This window comes from Poeciliopsis prolifica, unplaced genomic scaffold (genome assembly GCF_027474105.1).
Source record: "Poeciliopsis prolifica strain line A6 unplaced genomic scaffold, Auburn_PproV2 SCAFFOLD002, whole genome shotgun sequence".
In the NCBI taxonomy this organism is placed as follows: domain Eukaryota; kingdom Metazoa; phylum Chordata; class Actinopteri; order Cyprinodontiformes; family Poeciliidae; genus Poeciliopsis; species Poeciliopsis prolifica.
The window spans coordinates 22,962,217-22,983,769 of NW_026562377.1; the positions used below are offsets into that span (position 1 = coordinate 22,962,217).

At 42.9% G+C, this 21,553-nt stretch overlaps 1 protein-coding gene across 1 annotated transcript in view; it reads left to right on the top strand.

Moving 5' to 3' along the window:
• The window catches only part of LOC129369563 (cadherin-24), a 41,924-nt gene extending 20,904 nt beyond the window's left edge, over positions 1–21,020 (top strand). Inside the window, 12 exon segments of the mRNA XM_055045069.1 lie at positions 395–514; positions 844–918; positions 921–1,010; positions 7,582–7,763; positions 9,676–9,932; positions 10,026–10,161; positions 10,295–10,393; positions 12,252–12,466; positions 12,530–12,810; positions 13,012–13,204; positions 13,310–13,709; positions 18,767–21,020. Of these exon segments, the coding sequence (XP_054901044.1) occupies positions 395–514; positions 844–918; positions 921–1,010; positions 7,582–7,763; positions 9,676–9,932; positions 10,026–10,161; positions 10,295–10,393; positions 12,252–12,466; positions 12,530–12,810; positions 13,012–13,204; positions 13,310–13,709; positions 18,767–19,549 (2,831 nt within the window). The 3' untranslated portion in view covers positions 19,550–21,020.
• The last annotated feature ends 533 nt before the right edge of the window (positions 21,021–21,553 follow it).

Consider the following 21,553-nt stretch of genomic DNA (forward strand, 5'->3'; position numbering starts at 1 on the left):
TCCGCCTCGGTAGTAAAGAGATGAATAAAGTAACTGTGCAACTCTGGGTTCCTCAGAGCGGATCCTAATTTGTGCCTAATGCAGTGTATTTCTTGCTCTCCGTCTGCAGATGTATTAAAGATTGTTTTTGCTCCCTGACTTTTGTCTGGACCTCAGTCTCTGAATTGTGCACTTCACACACTTGACGTATTTTTTTTCCACACTTGGGCTGAACACAGCGCTCCAAGCATGAGATCAAGGATGACATTCAGAACATTTTGTGAGCAGCAGAGAGGCAGGAGGAATTGCATTATCCCGTTTGGCCTGACAGATTTAACTACTGAACATTAAACATCAGGTCCAAATATTTTGGACCTAATCATAATCTCATTCTAATGTCTTTTGTGTTTCACAGGCACTTCCATAACCCGGGTCACAGCCACAGACGCCGACGACCCGACGTACGGAAACAGCGCCCGGCTGGTCTACGGGATTTTGCAGGGCCAGGACCTGTTCTCCGTGGATCCTCAGACAGGTTTGTTCACCGTCGGCAGCAATTAGTGGCGTTTCATAGTCGGCTTCTTCAGCTGATGGGAACACTTTCCATAGTTAATCCTCTTCATATGGTTACGTTTTATCCGTTCCCACCATATGTTCAGCAGAAAACTCGATTTCTCTCTCTCTCTCTCTGAGTCAGTTTAGGGAAAGAACGGTGGCCTGGAGTCGTATGTTTGGAAATCTCGTTTTAAAATGTATGACTCGCCTTGACGCTAACGCGAGGAGACGGGGGCGTCATGTGAAATCTGGAGCTGTTGTGATTCTTCTTCTTCTTTTTTTTGTTGTCCCTGCTTCCCTCTCCACCAGGCATCCTGCGGACCGCCGTACCTGACATGGACAGGGAGACGCAGGACGAATATCTGGTGGTCCTCCAGGCCAAGGACATGGCGGACATCTGGGTGGGCTGACGGGGACCACCACCGTCACCGTGAAGCTGAGCGACGTCAACGACAACCCGCCCCACTTCAGACGCAGTGAGCGGATCCGCCTCGTCAGCCGCAGCGGCTTCCGATCGTAGACGTAGTGAGGATCACGAGATGATAAAGCGTCCTGCGATGACAGAGAGTTCGGATAGTTTTCGCCTCGTTTGGGTTCGGGTTGAGAGCTGAGCGTTTCTTACCGAGTCGTCGTTTTGGAAACTCGCTCTCACATAGCATGAGCTGCAGAGGAAGCGAGGTCGCTAAAGCATCAACAGCCCTCTGTCAGATTACAGCCACGAACATAAACATACTTTAATGGGGTTTTATGTGATCGGGCAGCAAGAAAAAAAAAGAAAAAAACATTTTCAACATTTTGAATTTGAGCTGAAAAGTGTGGCATTCACTTGTTTTCAGCCCCGCTGAGAAACGCTGTTAAAGTGGATGACGGAGCCTCTGTGCACAGCAGTTTTTAAGTCTTTGCTGCAAATTCTCTTTCAGATTGAGATCTGGGCTTTGACTAGGCCATTCCAGCACATAATTGTGCTTTGACATGAACCATTCCATTGTTGTTTTGGTTGTGTGTTTTAGAGCTGTTATTCTTCTGGAAAATGAAACTGGCCCACAGCTTCATGGGGTTTGTTGCAGGTTTTCTCCCATGATTTTCTCCAAATAAAACAGTTAAAGGGATCTTTCACTCTGACCTCTTACAATCTGGTGCGTCATTTGTTGGTTTGGAAGCTCAGCTTCAAGACTATTCCTTCAGTTTTATGCTGTTTGTGGACCGGAGTTCTCCGTTAACTCTTTGGGGTCCTTAAAGGGGCAGAATTACAACCGTAAAAACCGCTGTTTTTAGACAGAGGCCAATTTCAACCCATGTTTGCTGTGTCTCCTATTTATCTTAAGGCTGTCTGTCGTCTGTCCGGTTCTGTTGTTTGTCCCTGATCAGGAGCGCCGGTTCCGGTCGGTTCTCGTCTGCTCTTCCCTCGTTCTGATGAAGAATTGAACTCTGATCTTTAAATCTCAGCGCGTTCGCTGCTCTAGTCTGCTGCACGAGTTTCTCTTTGACATTCCCGCCTTAACTTTTTGGTTGTCCTGATGCTTTTTTTTTTTTTCTGTCAACACAAATATTTGCTCCTCGTCTCTGTTCATCGCATTAAATCCCAATAATACACAGAGACATTTGGGGTTACAACATGACGAAATGCGGGGAAAGGTTATGTGCGAGTACCATTTTATTATTTTTTTATTTTATTTTGCAAGGCACTCCACGTAAGCGTCCCATATTGGTCCCCAACGTTTACACGGACTGCGTCTTGATGCAGAAGAGTGAAAGATCATGTCCCCTTTTCTTTTCCCCATCAAAGCTTTTTCCCGGTTCCCCGCTATTAATATTTCATCTTATAGTTCAGTGCTTTCTGCTTCAATAGACAGCAAAATCACTGCAGAATGTGTCCAACACTTTCAGCAAAACCCTGCATTTCTTTATATACTACCTCTTCCCTGTGTGCGTTTCCGCCCCCGTCTCTACTCACTGCCATTCATCTTAATGTTTAAAGCCCCCCACACCACTGCCTCTTTTTTTCTTATGTTGATATATTGTGCTGCAACACAGGCATTTTATGAAAGCAATATTATAACTCCCGACAGCACCAGCATGTTATTTATTTACTGATATCTGATGATATAAACCCCCTTCACTGCAGGGCGTTATTTTCACTTTGACAATAACGCCACAGTTTTAGCAAACGGCTCATTTGGCATGCTCTTTGAAAGCGAAGGGCGTGTTTTTATTTACTTATTTATTTTTTACAATGTGTGTGTTTATGAGGAGGAGGCACCAATTTGATTAAGGGGAAGTTTTTCCTCAGGATTTGATTTTTATTTTTTTTTGCTGCTGTGCTGCATCAAAACAAGCAGCGCTCGTTACGAGATGCCAGGTAAACGCCGCCGCCGGTCGCTGGCTGTCTCAGTGAAACAGTGGCAGTAGAACAGGCCGCGGCTCCGTTAGGAAAGCTTCAGCGTTTGTGCCAAATACTGGAAAAGCTACGTTTAGGTTGACGCGCAGTGGGGGTGAAAAACCCCCAAAAAAACAGTTTATCCATTAAAAATGTTTCTATCTTTGTATTGGAGTCTCTCAACTCTACCTCAAAGAAGATTTTTCTCTCAAATTATATATTTTTTGCATTCTAGGAAAAAATCCACAGAAAGTTGTTTTGTGTCTTTTTATCATGGAAGCACGTCACTCAAGTATTTTGTATCTACTTATAAGATTAGTCTAAATTCTGTTTCACATTTCAGAAAAAGAAATTCAAAGAAAAAACCATGATCATACATGCAGGCCAGAAGTTGGATGATGCCTCAAACTTGGACAGTAAAAAGTATCGGTATCGGTATTGGCGATACTGGGCTTGTATTTAACAAATTTAGTTTCATACTTTTTTCCTTTGGTAAATGTTAATCTTTATTTGAAAATGTAACGTTTTGACATTCAGCGGTATTAACCGTCATTGTTTGATGCTCTTCCTTTATGAAGTTAATTTAATGTCAACATCAATTGATGATAATGAGCTTTAACTATAAATTCTTCATGAAGAATTTAACCTTTTTTTATACCCACATACTGTCAGTCGCGGAAATATAAACATGCAGCTGTTTGACACTTAAGACTTTGAGCTTCAGTTGAAATACATCTCCATGTTAACACAGAGTGATCAGCATCATCCTCATGTCTGTGATTCTTAGGCGGCTCAGTTTCCATTTCCTGACCGGAACTAAAGAAACGACGCTGAATGTTTGAGAATAATTGGTCTGAAACCAGAAGTTTTTCAGCGTTTGAGGACGGACATCCAAGAGCAGCTCCGGGCTTTTTAAGAGACGGAGATCGGAAATAATTTCAGTGATAGTCAAACGGCATGGCTGAAATGTTTGAGTTCAGATGGAGTAGTACTGGGGAGAAACCAGAAACCTGCATAAATTATAGAACGCAGCTTTTAAAGAGCTCTGCAAAGTATTTAAACCCTTGAAATCCATCACATTACAATTTCAATGAGTTTCACTGGGATTGTAAGCGATGGCCTAACACATAGTAGATCGTAATTATGAAGGGAATTTGTTTATTGTTATACAAATGGGAATTCTGGCCCCGTGTGTCAGTAATCTGTTCAGCCGCTTTGTGCTGGAAGACGCTTTTGGTGAATTTTGGCGACTTTAACGTTGCATACCAAAACAGCAAACGAGCTCAATGGAGATTATCTGAGAACATCCGCTTTAAGACTCCGGGATGGACATGTCTGAACTTTGACTTGGCCGTTTCCAGCGCAGGATGTACTGTGAGCGAACTCACTCCACTGCTAATCTGAATGTTTAGGGTCGTTGTTTCCCAAAACAAAAACGGCAATCAAAAAAAAAATAAATAAATAAAAAACGTTTTTGGTTTTTTTACGTTTTTGCTACGTCCTGCCAACACGACTTGTGGTTAATTGCAAATGAGTTTCCTATTACTTTCTTTCGACAGTGGCTTTCCTCTTCTCTCTCCTTCATGAAGTCCAGATTTGTGAAACGTATCAACAGACATGTCGCACACCTGTAATCTCACCTGAGCCGGCGATCTCTGCACCTCCTCCAGAGTCACAATGGGCCTCTTGGCTGCTTTTATAACTAACGCTCCTCCTGCTCCTGCTTTAAACCTCCACCCACTTGAGGCCAGCTACAAAAGACAATAACAAAAAAGTAATAATATAATTTTTTTCTCAAAATTTTAACCAAATAATTCTAACACTATTTATGTCCAAATACAAATAATTATGTTGTTAGGAAATAATCACATAACTGTTTCTTCCTTGTTAAAGGATTTGTAAACCTGCATGTTATCCACACTGAAAGCTCGTTCAAAATGTATTTGGCAGATTTGAGTAGTAAGTTGCATAAGCAATTCTGATTTTGAGGGAAAAAAAGTCAGAAATCGGGATTTAAGTTCATTCATAACATTGTGATGTTGGTGCTGGACTGGATGTCATTCAGAGGAGTCGAACTCAAACGCATGCCGCACTTTTTAGTTTATTCATTCGTAAATTTTGAGAACCACCTTTTCATTTTCAATCTGTTGCATAAAATCCTAATAAAATTTAGAGTTTGTGGTTGCTTTGTTAAAAACTTTCAGGAACATAAATGTAAACAGTTCAAGTAGGAAAGCAAAATAAAACAATCATGGAGTTTTTCTCCCTTTTTTAAATGAAATATAGACGATTGTTTTAATAAATGAAAAAGTCCTGTTTTCAGGAACAATTTGTTCTGGGCAAGTGAAATTTACTTGTACAGCACATTTCGGCAACAGATACCAATAAACAATACAATTTGAAAAATGTCATCAGAATTATGAAGCAAATATTCATCAGATGCATTGATCCATGTTCCAGTTATTATGAATCAAATGCTAACCAGCTGAGGTTTTGAGCTTTTAACTTAAAGAAACTTAAAAATGTAAAGTTTTCTGAAAGTTTGCTCCAGATCTGTGGTGCATAGAAGCTGAATGCTGCTTCTCCGTGTTTGGTTCCGGTTCTCTTTGTGCGAACGTTACCCCAAAAGCGGCATTCGTCGTCTATGCACCTCAAATCTGGAATGAACTTCCAGAAAACTGTAAAACAGCCGAAACGCTGACTTCCTTTAAATCTCGACTAAAAACCCACGTGTTTACAGTTGTATTCGAAACGTAATCAATTACAAATTTCATGATGGAACTTGACTTACTGTTATGTTTCGATGGTTGATTCTGTTGCGTGGCTTTGCGTTTTTGTGTTTGTTTGGCAAAGCAACTTTGAAATGCCTTGCTGCTGAAATGTGCCATACAAATAAAATTTGATTTATCGAGTGGTAGCCTGCAGAGTTAGTCTCATGCGTCTCTGCACACAATAACATATCGAGGATACAAGTTTTTCGCTTTAGGACACAATTAACAGGGTTTTTTGTTGTTTTTTTTTATTCAGCCGTGCCGCGCACCGGCCCTGTGAAACTGTGAGAAACCAACATCTGATGATATCGCAGCGAAAAGACGAGGAGGCTCAGAGCAGCACAGGAGGAGTGTTTTTCTTTTTATTATCGATAAATGACATCTCACTCCCCTTTATCACAAAGCTGTTATTCGCTTAAACTTCACTTCTGTTTTTTATTGAATACCTCTCTGCAGTTGTTACAAATTAAAGGAATATATTAGGGTTTCTATCCCATAAAACGCTTAGGACACCAATCAACAGGGTTGAGGCAGCTTAGCTGGGTTTTATTGTCCAGACTCGTGGCCATCAAACTGCTCAAGGTCATTCTGGTGGCGTTCAGCACAAACCTGAAATCTATCATTGCGTTTAGCTTCAGGGCTGCGGCTAACAATTCTGTTGGTAGTCGATCAATCGAAACTAATGACGATCCTCATAATTAAAAACATCATGCACATTCTGCAGATGTCCCATTTAACCACTTAAGCTTCTTTTGTGCAATATAAGAAATACATTTAAAATATTTAGATGATAATTTCCTTTTTAAATAAGAAAATAAATATTTTTAAGCCTAAAATGCAGCAACTTAGCATTTATTTAGTAAATGGTTTATTATTTGTAGGTAAATGTACTTCAAATATCTGAAAAGTTTGGCTTTACATCAAATATGCTATAATAAATGGCATTTAAGATTAGATTATTAGCTAATAGCTGGATGTCAAATGGCGATTAATAGATTTGTTTATCCAGATTTCTGAACCAGGTGAAGCTAAAACTGACACTTTATATCTGGGCAGAATATATTTGTATAGAGAAGTTTTCTTTTAATCTTAAATGCAGAAGTCACATAATTTTTTGCAAAGTTTTGTCTTAATTAATGCTCCGAATATATTGGTCTTTTAGCTGCTGGTCTTTGTCTGAGTCTGCATGTTTCAGTAAACGATTAATTGTCGACTAAATTAGCTGACGATTATTTCAGTAGCCGATTCGTCACGGTTAATCTGATTAATCGAGTTTCATTTTAATTCCATGTCAATTAATTCTGTTTTCTGCAGAACAACGTCTACAGTTGACCAACAGCGTCTGTTAGAAATTAAAAACATTAATTTGGAGACTTAGAAGCTTCATACATTTTGAAAAATCTACTGCAAGAGCCAAAAACACTTTATTAATACACAAAGTCGTTTCATTATTTTGGTTAAAGTGAATACTTTCTAAAAAAAAATTTTACTACTGCCTCATAAACATGTTTACTCCCCTTCTCTCCAACCACAGCAGCTCTGTATAATTCATTTTTCCCAGCAGAAACAAGTTTACCTACATTAGCATGGCTTCAAGACGAAATACTGTTCCCCGAATGATTTACTGCGATCGTCGCACCGACCGATCGCTCCTGCAGCACAAGCAGACCCGTGATATACTGCGAGAGCCATGATACAGAGCGAACAATGCTCCAAACTTCATCATGAAATCTGCGCAGGGGGAGCAGCTGCATGCATCAGCGTAATGCCAGCTTTGTTTCGAGTCCAAACGGAGCCAGACAGCGTCCTCATGAGCATTCAGTGCCAGATCTCAAACTGCTCCATTCATTGTGGCCTCCTCCCTCCCCTCCCACCCCACCCCCCCGCTCTCCGCTGAAGGTGCGTGGTCGTTCTCTGTGTCGGAGCTGGCTGCACCAGGTGTGGAGGTGGGCCGTCTCACTGCCACCGACCCCGACCTGGGAGAAAACGCGCAGCTGGAGTTCACCATCCTGGACGCGGAGGAGGCGGAGATTTTCAACGTCACCGGCAGAGCCAGAGAGGCCGTCATCGTGCTGAACAAGGTGAGCGGCTTTGGGTCATTCACTGTGGTACCATGTTGTCGACCAACACAAACTATAAATATGGAGACAGTCATACATGGAATGTAGAAATGTGTCACACACACTTCATTAAGCCCCCAAATTTAGCAGCTTTTTACAAAGATAAACTAAAAAGTTAGAAAATAAAACCCAGTAAAAAATTCCTTATTACAGATTTTTTAAAAATACTAGTTCAACTGGCAAATTATTTGACTTATGATAAAATAAAAAAAACTTTTCCATGTCTTAAGTCAAGTGACACCAAAATTAAGAAATTATTCACTTAGAACAAATCTTCACATCTTGCTGAGACGCTGAGTCTTATTTCCAGTGCGCCGAGTTATCTGCAAAAGTTCTTAGTGAGGTTTTGTGTTTCTGCAGTGAGCAAATGAAAACAGCATGCCAGACACGGCAGTCCACCTAAACTGACAAGCAAGCAAGAGGCCCCATAGTGACTCTGGAGGAGCCGAGATACACAGCTCAGGAGGGAATCTGTTAGTCACCCGCTCTGCAAATCTGCTCTTTTATGAAACAATTGTCGCAAAGTAGCCGTGACAAAAAGATGAGTCCATTTGTGAGCCTGCATGCAAAACGTTGTGTTTAGTAGAAAAGACTAAAAATGACAGAGGGTCTTGCTTTACAATGCTTTCTAGGTAGGTAGGTAGTTTGTCTAGCTAACTACACTGCAAAAACACTAAATACTTTTGCCTGGTTTCTAGTGCAAATATCTTATTACACTTGAAATAAGACAAAAAGTATCTTACAAGTAACTTTTCAGGAAGATGTAGGAGCTGGTTTTCAGTATTTCACTTGAAACTTGGGAAAAATGTCTTGTTATAAGTGAAATAGTCTGACAGAGAAGCAAGTACTTTTTAATCAACATCAAGGAATCATTTAGTTAAAACAAGCTTCTACATATTGCTGAAAAGTCACGTGTTGGTTAGTTTTGCTTTATTTCAAGTGTACTAAGGTGTGTGCACTGGACTCTAGACCAAAATTGCTTAACAAGGTTTTGTGCTTCTGCAGTGCAGCGAGTTTTTTTACGTGCATCATGGCTGAGTGTAAATTTATTGGCAGTTAGCTGGGCGATGTTCATCTTAACCACTGACTCCTTTCTGTTCCCAACCTGTACAATTCATTTATTTGCTTTTTTTTTTGTGTGTGTGTGTGTGTTTTTCTGTTGTGCTACAAGTCTTAAAAATGTTTTAAAATTCTCATATTCTTTGTGACAAGACTTTAAAACTGAGGTTGAAGCCTGAGCTCATTCACAAAGAAGAAATGTCCTGAATTTCTCTCTGCAGACGTGCGAAGCTGATGGAGACGCACACCAAAAAGCTCCCAAAACGGTGGTGAAGATGGCTCAATAAAGTATTGACCCAGAGGAGCTTTGGACATATTTTTAAAGCGTGGAATAGTTTCTTTACCCACCACTTTGTGTTAGTTCACACACAAAATCCCAATAAGACGCACGGACATTTGTGGTTGTAAAAGATGAAGCTGGAAAAAGTTGGAGGGGTTTGAATAGTTTTTCAAATCATTGCATCAGCAACACTTTAAACATCTTCTGCGGAAAGTGTGAGCCCACCAGTGTCCTGAAGGGAGTGATAAATGAGAAATCATGAACTAGACATCAGCTGGTCAGAGGCTCATTGGAAGTGAGGTCCTGTTAAAAGAGCAGGATTTTGACTTTTAGGGCTTTTGACAATATTCGGTGAGATTATATAAGAAGGATTGAAGGAGAAGGTGAGGCTCGTCCTTAATTAGTCGGGGGAAATCAGCCGAGCTGCATAAGAAAGAATGAATGGAGGAAATGAATGATGAAGTCTTCAGCTGGATCAAAACCAGAGCAAAAAATAACTCAGTTACGGTTTTTTTCTCTCTTTTCTTTTTGCAGCTTCTGGATTACGAAATGCGTAATTCGTATACTTTTTCCGTGGAAGTGGCGAACCCGGTCGTTGACCCCCGGTTCATACGGAAAGGGCCCTTCAAGGACCAGGCGACGGTCCGGGTGATGATCCTCAACGCTGATGAGCCGCCGCGGTTCTCCCAGGCCGTCTACCACCTGGACGTGTCTGAGAACTGTCCCCCCGTCTGTGCCGTCGGCCGCGTCCACGCCGTGGACCCGGACACGGGACAGAGCAGCAACATCAGGTGGCCGACTCACCGTCGCTTACACACACATACACACACTCATTAGCTTCTTTACGCCTGCGATTCCTGACTGTTCCTCGTCCCGTATCCTAGGTACTCCATCGATCCGCAGTCGGACCCCGAGGCTTTGTTCCGCATCGCCTCCGACAAGGGCTTCATCAGCGCTGTGGTGGAGTTGGACCGTGAGCAGGAGCAGTGGCACAATATCTCAGTCATCGCCACACAGAGGGTATGATGGACCGCGCTGCCGCGGGGCGCCTGGAGCGCAAACGGTGGATTTTTCTGTAATAACTTGAACATTAGCGTTCATTTCCCCCCACTCCTCTTGTCTCCCTTCCAGACAACCCGAATCTTGTGTCGAGGCTGTGGTTGCCATAGAGACACTGGACCAGAATGACAATGCGCCGGAGTTGGACAGGCAGTACGCAACATCAGTATGTGACTCCAGCGCCCCGGGTCAGGTCTGTTCTTGTTCAGCCTCGGCCTGATGAAACATTTTACCCACTCAGTCTCTGCAGCCACTGTACTTCCTAATGTTTTGGGTTTTTTCACCCCTATAACTACACAATTAAAGCCTCCGCATCTTTATAAATGATACCAATAAGAAGAGCTAAACGTTTATCTGGCGCTGCAGTTTCTGAAACTGAACTAACTCGAGTGCAACATGCAGCCACTGCTGGACTCTGCTGATGCAATTAGATACTTTAAAGCGGAGGCAGAAATGTTGGGTTTGCATCAGCAGTGCTGAAGAAAAAGCTTTCTGTGGAGATGAGAAAAAGGGGATTGTCAGCTCCTGGAATGGCTTTTACTGCGAAGAAGTCAAACGCGTGAGCAGTCAAACAATGTGATTATGGGATCATTTCGCAGTTTGTCCACATTGCTTTGTTTTTTTGGTTTTCATTTTCTCACTCTGCTTGATTTTATCGTTATTGAGTGTGGCAGACCAACACCAGGAGCGGCATATTTGTGGAGTGAAATAGAAATCAAGCAGACTTTGACTAAGAGTAGCATTACTTCAGTAGTTTTACTGACTCGTTGTGCGATCCATTAGTAGCCGAAACTCAACATTTTGACCTCCCAGTTTGAAGAAGTCAACTGGAACGCTCAAGGAAGTCACACTCCCCACTCAGAACAGTGGGAGGAACTCTGACTAGTCCCAGTTACGATTTGCAAGACTTGTTGTTTCAATATGGCCGCTCCTCAAATCAACAGTAGCAAGGTGTGATGGAAACATTCTCCAGTCTGACTGAGCTACTGTGAGAAGAAGAATGTCGGTGTGAAGTTGGATGAGACAAACTCTTCTCCTGTAACTGCTGCAGAATTTGGTGCTGCAAAGTGCTGAGTTGGAGATGAATGAAAACACATAAAAGGTGACCTATTGTGCTTCCTTTAACAGGTTACAAATTTGTATTGGCTATGCAAAACATGTTTCTTAAATTTTTTGCAGAAAACCAGTCGTAGGTAATGAGATTCGATTCTGCCTGTTCCTTTCCCAATGATCTTTCTTTGGGCCTCCTGTCACTTTAAATCCAAATAAGCTGCTGCTGGCCACGGCCCCTCAACTCAACATTTACACTCGCACATGAAAATGGCTGCAAAACAAATGCGCAATTATGCATCTTTGAAAAGCAGAAGCGGAGCCTCCTGCACAAACAGTTGAATGGAGCAAGTGGTTTCTAAACGACAAGCCAACAACCAAACACTGGTCTCTTCCAGCAGCCATTGCACACAGCGCATTCAGCCGTACACTCTCACTGGAAAAAAGAAAATTGAGCTTCAGCTTCAAAAAATTTTGTTAATTTGTCACATGTAATGAAATTAAGTTTGTCAAGCTTACTTTATTTACGTTTGCTTAACATGGCAACTTAATAAACTTAATTTATTTACTTGGGTAAACTTAATTTGGTTACTTATAACAAATGGACTTTTCTTTTTCCTGCTGGCTCACCTATTTTCTTTTTTCAGTGCAGCTGACCAAAGATGCTGGAGCTTGTTGCCCTAGGTAGCGGGGCTGGGCTCCCCTGGGGTTGCTAGGTGACAGCAGTGCCTGTCTATTCCAAATTTGTATGAAACATCCAGACACCAAGAAACATGAACGTATTTTTTTATGTCCTTGGGTTGTTGTAGAAGCAGTAGAAACCCAAATGAAAGTACAAATGCGTGTAAATGTTTAATTTTGCATCCCAGGGCCACTTGAATGCTTGTAACTTGTAACAAGACATGCAGAAGTTCAACTTCACGGCACAAGAACAACAGATTATTCTCCGCCTGACTGTTAAACGACTTGTTAAAACGATCCTCCGGCTCTTTGCTCCACAGGTCGTCCCAGGTCCTCCGAGCGGTCGAGGGATCAGGGAGGACAGGACTCTCCGGTCCACTTCAGCATCCCTCCTGAGTCCAGCTCCGCCCTCAACCTCTCCATCAGAGAATCTGGAGGTTACCTCCCCCGCTTCTCCCTACAGCCGCTATTTCACATTTCAGGCAGAAATTGGACACCCGTCGATTAGCGACAAGAGAGCGCCCTGTGCTTTGCTGTGCAGTGACATGCTTGATGTGTTGTCACATCATCAGGTGTGACAGCCAGCCTGGTGCTGCAGTCGGCCTTGGAGCCGCTCCCTGGCTTCTCTGCGTCTCCCGCTCGCCCTCGACGTGCCGGTGGTGCTGCGTGACGGGGCCTCGGGGACCAACACCGGCACCGTCACAGTCACCATTTGCCCGTGTCTGCAAGGCGGCATGCAGACGGAGAGCCGGGGCAGGCAGCGGGACCCGCGGTGGGAGAGGCATGTGGTCTGCCTGCCCGCGCCGTCCGCCTCGCCGTCGCTCATCTTCAGCTTGGTCACGCTGCTCGCCATGCTGGCCTGTGTCACCACTCTGCTGGGTGAGTTCTGGGGGTGGAGAGGATTTGGTGCGACATTTCTGCTGGGGAAAAAAAAAAAAAAACTCCCAAGTATGTTTTTTTTTTTTCTTTTTTATTCTTTTGAGCGACTTGTATTTGGAAAAGACGCTGAGCGGTTGTGTCAGGCTTGCTTCTGGAACATCAGTGGAGTATGTGGGCATGTGTCTGTTCTTTGCCCTTTAGTGGTGTGTGCTCTCTCGCTGTCATTGCGCCATCAGAAGCGAGACTCCCACTCGCCCTTTGAGGAGGATGATGTCAGGGAAAACATCATATCCTACGACGACGAGGGGGGAGGGGAAGCGGACACGGCCGCCTTTGACATCGCGGCGCTGCAGAGCATGCACAGGATCCAGCACATGCACAACAGCGGGAACATGTGAGTCGCTCGCGCCGCGCCGTGGCTCCCGGCTGTTTGCGTGCGTGCTTGTTTTTCGATGGCTGTGATCTCTCTCTCTCTTTCTCTCTCTCCGTCGACACGCAGATGGTACACCCAGCAGAATCCGCCCAGAGCCAGGTTGTACAGCTGGAGCCGTCACCTGCGCCCGGCTCTGGGCCCCCAGCAGCGGCCCGGCTCGGCCCCGCTCTACGGGCGCCTCTGCTACGGCGTCCACACGCTTCCCGTTCCCAGAGACTACCCGCTCGGGCCGCTGGAGGAGGGCCTCCAGCTGGGCCAGGTGACCCAGGGTGTCGGGGCGGGTCACGGCGCCAATCGTCTCCTCGTCCCCGGCCAGAGAACCTTTGAGCATCTGCTGCGCTCGTCTGAGATGAGCCTCGGCGGCTTCCAAGTGGAGCATATGCTGGCAAAGAGCGCGGCCGCAAAGGGGAACGAGAGTGGCGGGGCAAATGCGGCTGGCGCCAAAGGGAAGGAGGAGCAGGCCAAGGTCAGAAAACGCTGCGGAGCAAAGCAGTTACTCACAGCTCGCTGTTTATGTTTTTTTTTTTTTGTGTGTTTTTTTGTTATGTTTTTGTCTTTGAACAAGTTCTAACATCATTAGGCCTGTGAGAGAAGAAAAGCAAGTATAAAAGTCATTAAAAGGTCAGCTTTCCTTACAGTATCAAACATTTAAAGGGATAGTTCAGGATTTTTGAAGTGAGATTCTGTCTAAAAGGTTCAAAGTGTACTGAGATAGATGCTCAGTACAGTTTGCACTGAGAATCTACTGAGCTATAAAACTGCTGTATAAACATAACTTAAGAGGAATTTGACTTCAAAATTTAACACCTTGAAATTGGGCCTCTGTCTCATTAAGAAGCTCCTGCTCTTTCTGAACCTTTAACAACGTTTTTAGGAGAGTTGCTCTGAGAAGTAGATGGTATCTGCGCTTGGCAGATGCCAGTCCAGATGTTGCTAGTTGCCTCTGGCTAGTCTGTAGGAGCCGAGCGGAGGGCAGCTCTGTGAGGTAGAAGCTCTGATGCTTGGAAACTGAAGCTCAGAGTAAGAGCTTTGTCCTCGAAGGCGGTGTGAGGTTCCATCCAGAATGGTTGCCGCAGGAGATTAAAGTATTTCTGAAACATGCATGAAATAATCAATATAACACAGCAGGTATGTTTTTGATAAGGAAATGACATTATAACATGACAAAAAGTTGAAAAAAGTCAATTTTGCCAAACATCTCCGCTTTAACAACCTTTATTCAAACGTTTTTCTCAGTAGGTTTTTCACCTACGCACGGTCTCCCACTGCCATTCCCCACATAAATAAAAATCAGCTTCCCTGTAAATAACTATAAACTGCAACAACCTTCCTGACACTCAAGGTAGTTTACGACAGTAAACGTCTGTCCCCCCTCTGAGACAAACTCATCTGGATTAATACTGAATGAAAAGTTAACCTGATGCAGCTACAACATTACGTGCTCATAAGACAGAACCTGCCTTAAAACTCATGAGCTGCATCAGTTTAAAATGCAATACTTTATCATCAAATCAATACACTTCTTTTATGTCAGGTGTATAATTTGGCCCACAGTTATTGGAAAAGATAACTGCAGCTTTAAATGATTGTATTTTACTGCAATGAATATATATCTACATATAAATCTTAAGTGTATGTATTCAGTAAGTAGAAAAATTAATTTTAAGAAATTGTTCAATTTTAGTGTTGCACCTTTGATTTATTAAATGTAATTTACGATGTTTTTTTTTAATGCTTTACGTTTTAGGTTGATTAGTTTCTATGGCTTTCTAACTAGAAACCTGTATTTATATACCACAGTGAAGATGAGTGGTAAAAATGTACAAAGCCAAGTTGCCAAGACTGGCTTTTTGGTCCAAATGTGGCCCATATCAGAACACCAGATCAGGGCCACTTAAATACAGCTGGGTACATGTCTGCTGTTTGTTTGTATGTGTTTTGGTCTTTAGCATTTAGTCTGGGGCACATTGACCCACCTTTCTCACTCCCGATACCGATAGCTGAGATTTCGTATCGGCTGATACCGATCCGATGCAGAACAACAGTTCTGAGTTTACTTAAAACGATACTTTTCTTTTTTTTACAACACAGACATAAATGTGCTTAATTAGAAATGTGTCAGATAACTCTGCACTAGTACAATACACTTAAATACACCAATAGCTTTGCAAGTTTGGTCAAACATGTAAAAATAAATTACATTTGTTCAGTCAGAGCAATTAAGAATGGAACAGCCAGTGTAAAATAATGTTCAGAGCCCTTATCTGCCCTTATGGATCAGACACATTGTCACCAATACCCAATCTGGGATGTTTTGGCTCTGATATCTGTATCAGAGCCAATCTTGCCAATATTAATATTGGATCGTGTATCACTAATTCAGTCCAAATTTGATGTTATTGAAGTATAAAATTTGACCAGATCAAATATAAACAGTGAATGAGTCACTGATGGAGCTGGTCGTCATTTTTACATGCAAAGATGTCTGATCCCAAGAAAAAAAAATCTGAGTTGATAAATAAAAATTTAAGTTTTTAAATCCTGCGATGTCTTGTGCCTGTTTTTTTTTTCCTCTCAAAATCCCTGGGAGTTTTATTGCAATGCATGACATCAGAGACTCTTTGGGACTATTTAGATAAAAATATGGTTGACTCTGTCAGCCAAATGAAAATGGTTTTCACTGGGTCCGTCAACAGAAAAGTGATCCTAAAGATTATAGCCCAAATCGATACAGAAATGGTTCACCAGAGGCAAAGCCCTCTTTCTTTCATGGCCACCTAAATCATTTGGAAAACCAGAGGGGTGAGATGAAGAAAAGAACATTTAAGATTGGAGTCTGAACTCTGGTCGATTTAGAGAAGTAAAAGTTCAGATAAAGGCTCACGTCGGGACCTAGTTCTCGTTCTGTTGACGAGAGAAACATGGGCAAAGTGTGGGCTCACATAAATATTCCAGGAATGCATTTTTCTCCCATTTGCAATAAATCACAAGATAAGACAAAAATTATTTTAAGGCCTTTCTTTTACATCCTCAACAGGAGTTCCCATGAATGTAATGAGCGCCGCATAAAGACGGCTTTAGACTGATTAAAATTTATGGAGCCCAGGCGTGGCGGAGCTTCGCGTTAATGCAGCAGCCCGTCTTTCAGGCGTATTTGCATGTCGGCGCTGCCGTAATCAATCATTTGCATATAGGAGCATTGTTTATTGCTTGATGTGGCAATAAAAACAACAGCCGGGGCAGAAGCACTTCACCAGCCGTTAAACCGAGGCTGTCATTGGAGGAAGTGAGAAAATAAAGCAGGTTTTATTAGGTGGCCTCAGCTGTGAAATCACAGACAGACGAACGGAGAAAAGAGGCTTGTGGCAGCAGTATATAAAAAATAAAGCATTAAAAAAAATCACTAGATCTTCAATATTGTCATTCTTATGTGTGGCTTCAACTATTTATAGTGCATTCCAAATAAAATCTACATAGATAAAAACAAAAAACAGAATAAATAACCTGATGAGACTTTTGCACCAACTCAATTACTTAAAGTATAGTTTGTGCATACTCTAGTGTGTGTATGTTATAATAAAAAAAATAATAAAAATGATACCCTTAATAAGAAATGCAGAGTCTGTGAAATTAGCTGTTTCATATTATGGTAAATTTTTGTCGCTGTAGTACATATTTTTCATTTTAACTTTCGCATCTCAAGCTCGAGTGCTCTAAAAAATGTGCGCGCACGATCGGGCATGTGTATCAGACGGGCGACGTCGTCACCACACATTCGTCTCTGTCAAACAGAAAATGCCGGATGATGAGGTTGGTGCACCGGGGAAGTCATAATCGCATACGAGGTGTGGGGGGGGGAAAAATTACGAAAGTGAAGGGAAGGAAAAAACAAACACCTCGGCCAAAAAGATGTTGGTCCAATCAGAACATGAGGGGATCGGATTAGATGTGCGTCTTAATGAGTTCAAAGGTTCTCGACAGTCACCAAGTGAAACGGTTTATTGATAAAAGCAACAAAATGGAGCTGGAAGATGTTAAGGAAAATCTAGAAACAAGAGAAGTTACACTGCAAGGTCAGCAGAGTCTGGAAGTATTTTCACCTGGTAGCTGATGACAACAGGACGTGTCTGTCTCTGTCCTTTTGCATGGAGTACTGCATTGCTGGGTCTTGTTTCTATCATCCTGTTCCTGACAGTGCTCCATATATCCTCTGTGGGGTTCAGGTCGGCTTATATTGCTGGTATATCAACCCCAGTAATGTTCTCGCCGTTAAAGCGGCTGTTGGGAAGTGTTGGCTGCTGCCAAATCCTGCTTGAAGATGAAATCAGCGTCTCTGAAAGCTTGACAGCAAAGGAAAGCAGCAGATCACAGGGCTCCACAGATCATTACTGACAACCCGGGTTCTGTGGTTCTGCGCTCTTTCTTGGCATTCTGCGACCTGGAAGTCCAAATTCAATGTGGAATTCACTTTCCTCTGAAACAGGTCCTCTTGTTTTTCTCCTTAGCCCAGGTGAAGAACATCTTATGTCGTCTCTGGTTAAAAACGCAGCTGCAGCTGAGGTGGCGATGACTGCGGCTTTGGAATCTCCCAAAAAACTTTTCAAAGGGTTTTCCTTCACAATTCTGCGTACAATTCTTTACGTATGTTGTCTTTCCACTTAAATGTCAGACTAGCAGGACCTGGACAAATGATCAGGAAGCCCAGATGGTGATCAAGAGCAGCATGTAGAGGATGTAATATATGTGAATGGAAATGGTTATGGGGACATACTGCTGATCTGACATTTGTCCTTTTATGTATTTTTCTGTTTTTATGTATTTATTTATGGTCATTGTCCTTTTGGATGAGCTTTTAATGTATTGCAGTTTTGCTCCTGCTTCCAAGATAAATGTCCTCCTATCGGAGACTAATCAAATGATCTTATTTTCATAAAGTAGAGCTGAAGCGATTAATCAGATAAGTTATGATGAGTCGTGATTAATCGATTATTGGAATATAAAAAAGTTCAAGTCATATTTTAAAATACTGTACCGATCCTACAGTGAAATGAATTGTTGTTGCAACTCATCAATTCAGATTCTTCAGAGATGTTGTAGGTGGAGATGGGAAAATGTCTCGTGTAGCAGTCTGTGTTACAGTGAATTTGAAGAACCCTCTGACTGGAGACGCTCTGAAAAAGAGGATGGTCAGGGTTGTCCATAATTTTCTTGCCCTGATGTAAAACTCTTTGAATCGTCATCTCCAGGGGTTGGAGTAGTTCCTGGAACATAATCGGTTATTGTCCAGCATAATCGATTATGCTGGACTCTAAAATGAATAACTTTTTCTTCATTTTTACAATTAATTGCCACAACAATCAATAGAATAATCAATTTCTAAAATAGTCCTTATCCGTTATCTTCACTTCCTGTGTATTCAACTGGCTGAACTGAGTCAGTCGATTGACATGTTAGTTTATTGAGATGCTTTGAAGTATTTTTGGCTTCCTCTGACTCGCCTCATCGCTGCCTTTCCTTCTCCAGCCGAACCCGACGGGCCCGGAGTCGACAGCCGCCAACGTCCCGGCAGACCTGACCTACGAGTCGTCGTGCCAGAGCCACACCAGCTTCTCATCGAACCAGCAGGATGGCCGACCGGGGTCATCCCAGACCCAGGTCAGCACCGGCGCCACCAGCACCACGGCGGACGACATCGACACCGACTCCTCCATCCCCTCCATGTCGGAGCAGAACTACTCCACTAGTAGCCAGATGAGCAGCGTGAACTCCCCCCTATGTCAAGGCAGACTCCTACAGCATAGTGGGCTCGCTGAACCCGGGCGGGATGGGGGTGTGCATCAATGGGACCGGCGCCGGCGGCGGGTTGCAGCTGCTCAACATGGCAACGCTGAAGGCCAGAGACGCGCCCCTGCAGACTTTCGGCGACGGAAAAGCCCCAGCGTCCGAAGCCCCGAACCCTCAGCCGCTCCGGATGGAAGAACTCCTCACATCCGCTTGGACCGGGTCACCTCGGACCTGTCGCAGCCGCCCTACGACTCGCTGCAGACTTACGAGTTCGAGGGCCGCGACTCCAGGGCCGAGTCGCTGAGCTCGCTGGAGAGCGACGGCGACAAGGAGGGCGAGCGGGCAGCGGGGGGAGGCCTGGACGAGCTCAACCAGAAGTTCCAGAGGCTGGTGGAAATCATCCGCGAGAGGCAGAAGGAGAAGAAGAAGACGACGACACAGAGCGGCGAGGCGGCGGAGACCACAGAGACTCAGAGACAGGGCGAGGACACAGAGAAACAGCTGCAGAGATGGGATTTCTAGATCCCTGGAAGAGACGAGCGTGAGCGAAGAGGAAAATCTTTGATAATGACGGAGTTTAAACACACACAAACACGGGGGAAAAAACATTCCTCTGACACAAATGAGCTTTCCATTTTCTCCCTGACGTCAAGAATCAAGGCAAACCGGAGCGCAGATCTGTGATCAGTGTGTAGCTTTCACTTTCACCGGGTTTAGAAACGGGAACCCGTCACTTTTCACACCAAACATTAATAATGCAAACAGGGCTTTAAAAGTTAGAGATATAAATAATGTTTGTTTTTATATATTATATATATATATATATACAAAGCACCAAAAATTGTTGGAGAATATGTTCTATCAAAGAGTGAATAGTTATTTAAGTCAGTATGTGGCGTTTTTTGGCTCCAAAACTGGAGACGCCACATGACTAAAATGACCAAAAATATTTATATCCCTTAAATCTTTTCACCTTACAGCAGGGCTGGATAATAAATCCATAACAAAATCACGGTAGACACATGATCAATATCAATCGATAAAACATCTGATAGAATATTCAATATATAGAATATTCACTGAAGCAGAGGAAAGGTTTCGTCCATCGTCGTATCGTCCAGCTCGATCAGCAACAAACTTCGGTGTGTTTCACTGAGATTTTGCGTGATAGGTAGACAGTAACAATTTGTCCCAGAAGTCATTGCGGTAAACAACAATATTGTTGTTCGACTTTTTTTCATGCAATATTGTGGTAATGGCATAATAACGCTGAAAGATCAAGAAACATTTAATTTCTAACCGCCATTTAATTGTACGATGTCAAAATAAATAAATCCGAAACAACAAATAAAACGGCTAAAGATGGATGAGAAGCGATCTGGTAAAACGATCCGCTTTGGCTTAAAACGCTTATGTAGTAGGAAAGGGACCCTGGAAATTATCCTGAACGCATCAGGGTGCAGACAGTCGGGGTCAGAGTTCATGGGGAGATACAGGAAGCTGAAAAAGAGTTGAAGCAGTAGAGGTTCACCCTCCCGATTTCACACCCTCACAGTGAAATCGTTTAGCTCTTTTGCCATGATGGCTCAAAGTCAAAACCTCAATCCAAGAATCTCCGGCAAGAAAATTGCTGCGTAAAGACACAGCGTTTAAGCTATTTTGAAGAGAACGGGAGAAAATGTCTCTAGACGTGCAAAGCTGGTAGATTTATGAGGTATTAACTCACCATGGACGGACACTGAACTGCATTATTTGCAGAGGAATGTGAAACGAGTGTGCGCTGAAAAAAAAATCACACTGAAGCTTGTGGTTGGAAGGTGACAAAAATGTAAAAAAGTTTAAGGGACGGATACTTTTGTAAGGCACAGCAAGTCCCCTCTGACGACATACATTAACTATGCTCAAAATAATAACTGTCCAAACAAAACCTGTTCACTTTGAACATCAACAATCAATAGGCTGAGTCTATCAGTGACGCCTGTGTTTTTGCTAAAGGAAACAAAAAAATAGGTAATTAGCATCCATATGCAGATAAACATTAAGCTCAGCTGTGGATGTTTGTTGACCGGACAGAGGTTTTTGGGCCCTATTTTTGTCGGACACAAGAAGCGGTAACGAAGCGAAACATGGAGAACCTGCACTAGATGATGTTCACCCACACAAGAATTATTATATCCCCCCCGTATTGTGTGTCTGCAAGCTTCCTCACCTTCTTGTAAAGAGATTTATGCAACACAGAGCGCAGAGACATTGTTCTTGTGACGGCCCCAAGACGCAGAAAGAACAAAAAAAAAAAACCTCTTCATTTGCTCCGAGAATACTCAGATGTTATTCAACCCTTTGACAGGGCCTCATTTTTAAAGCAATTTTTAAAACGCATTCATTATTGAGGAAGGTGCCGGAATAAGTTATTAGAAATAATGACATTATTTTTCAATATGTGATAAAAAATGAATTTGGCTCCCCGCAATTGTTCCCACTCTTCATCCGCTGTGGGAATTCATCTCTTAATCATCTGTCGGTCTA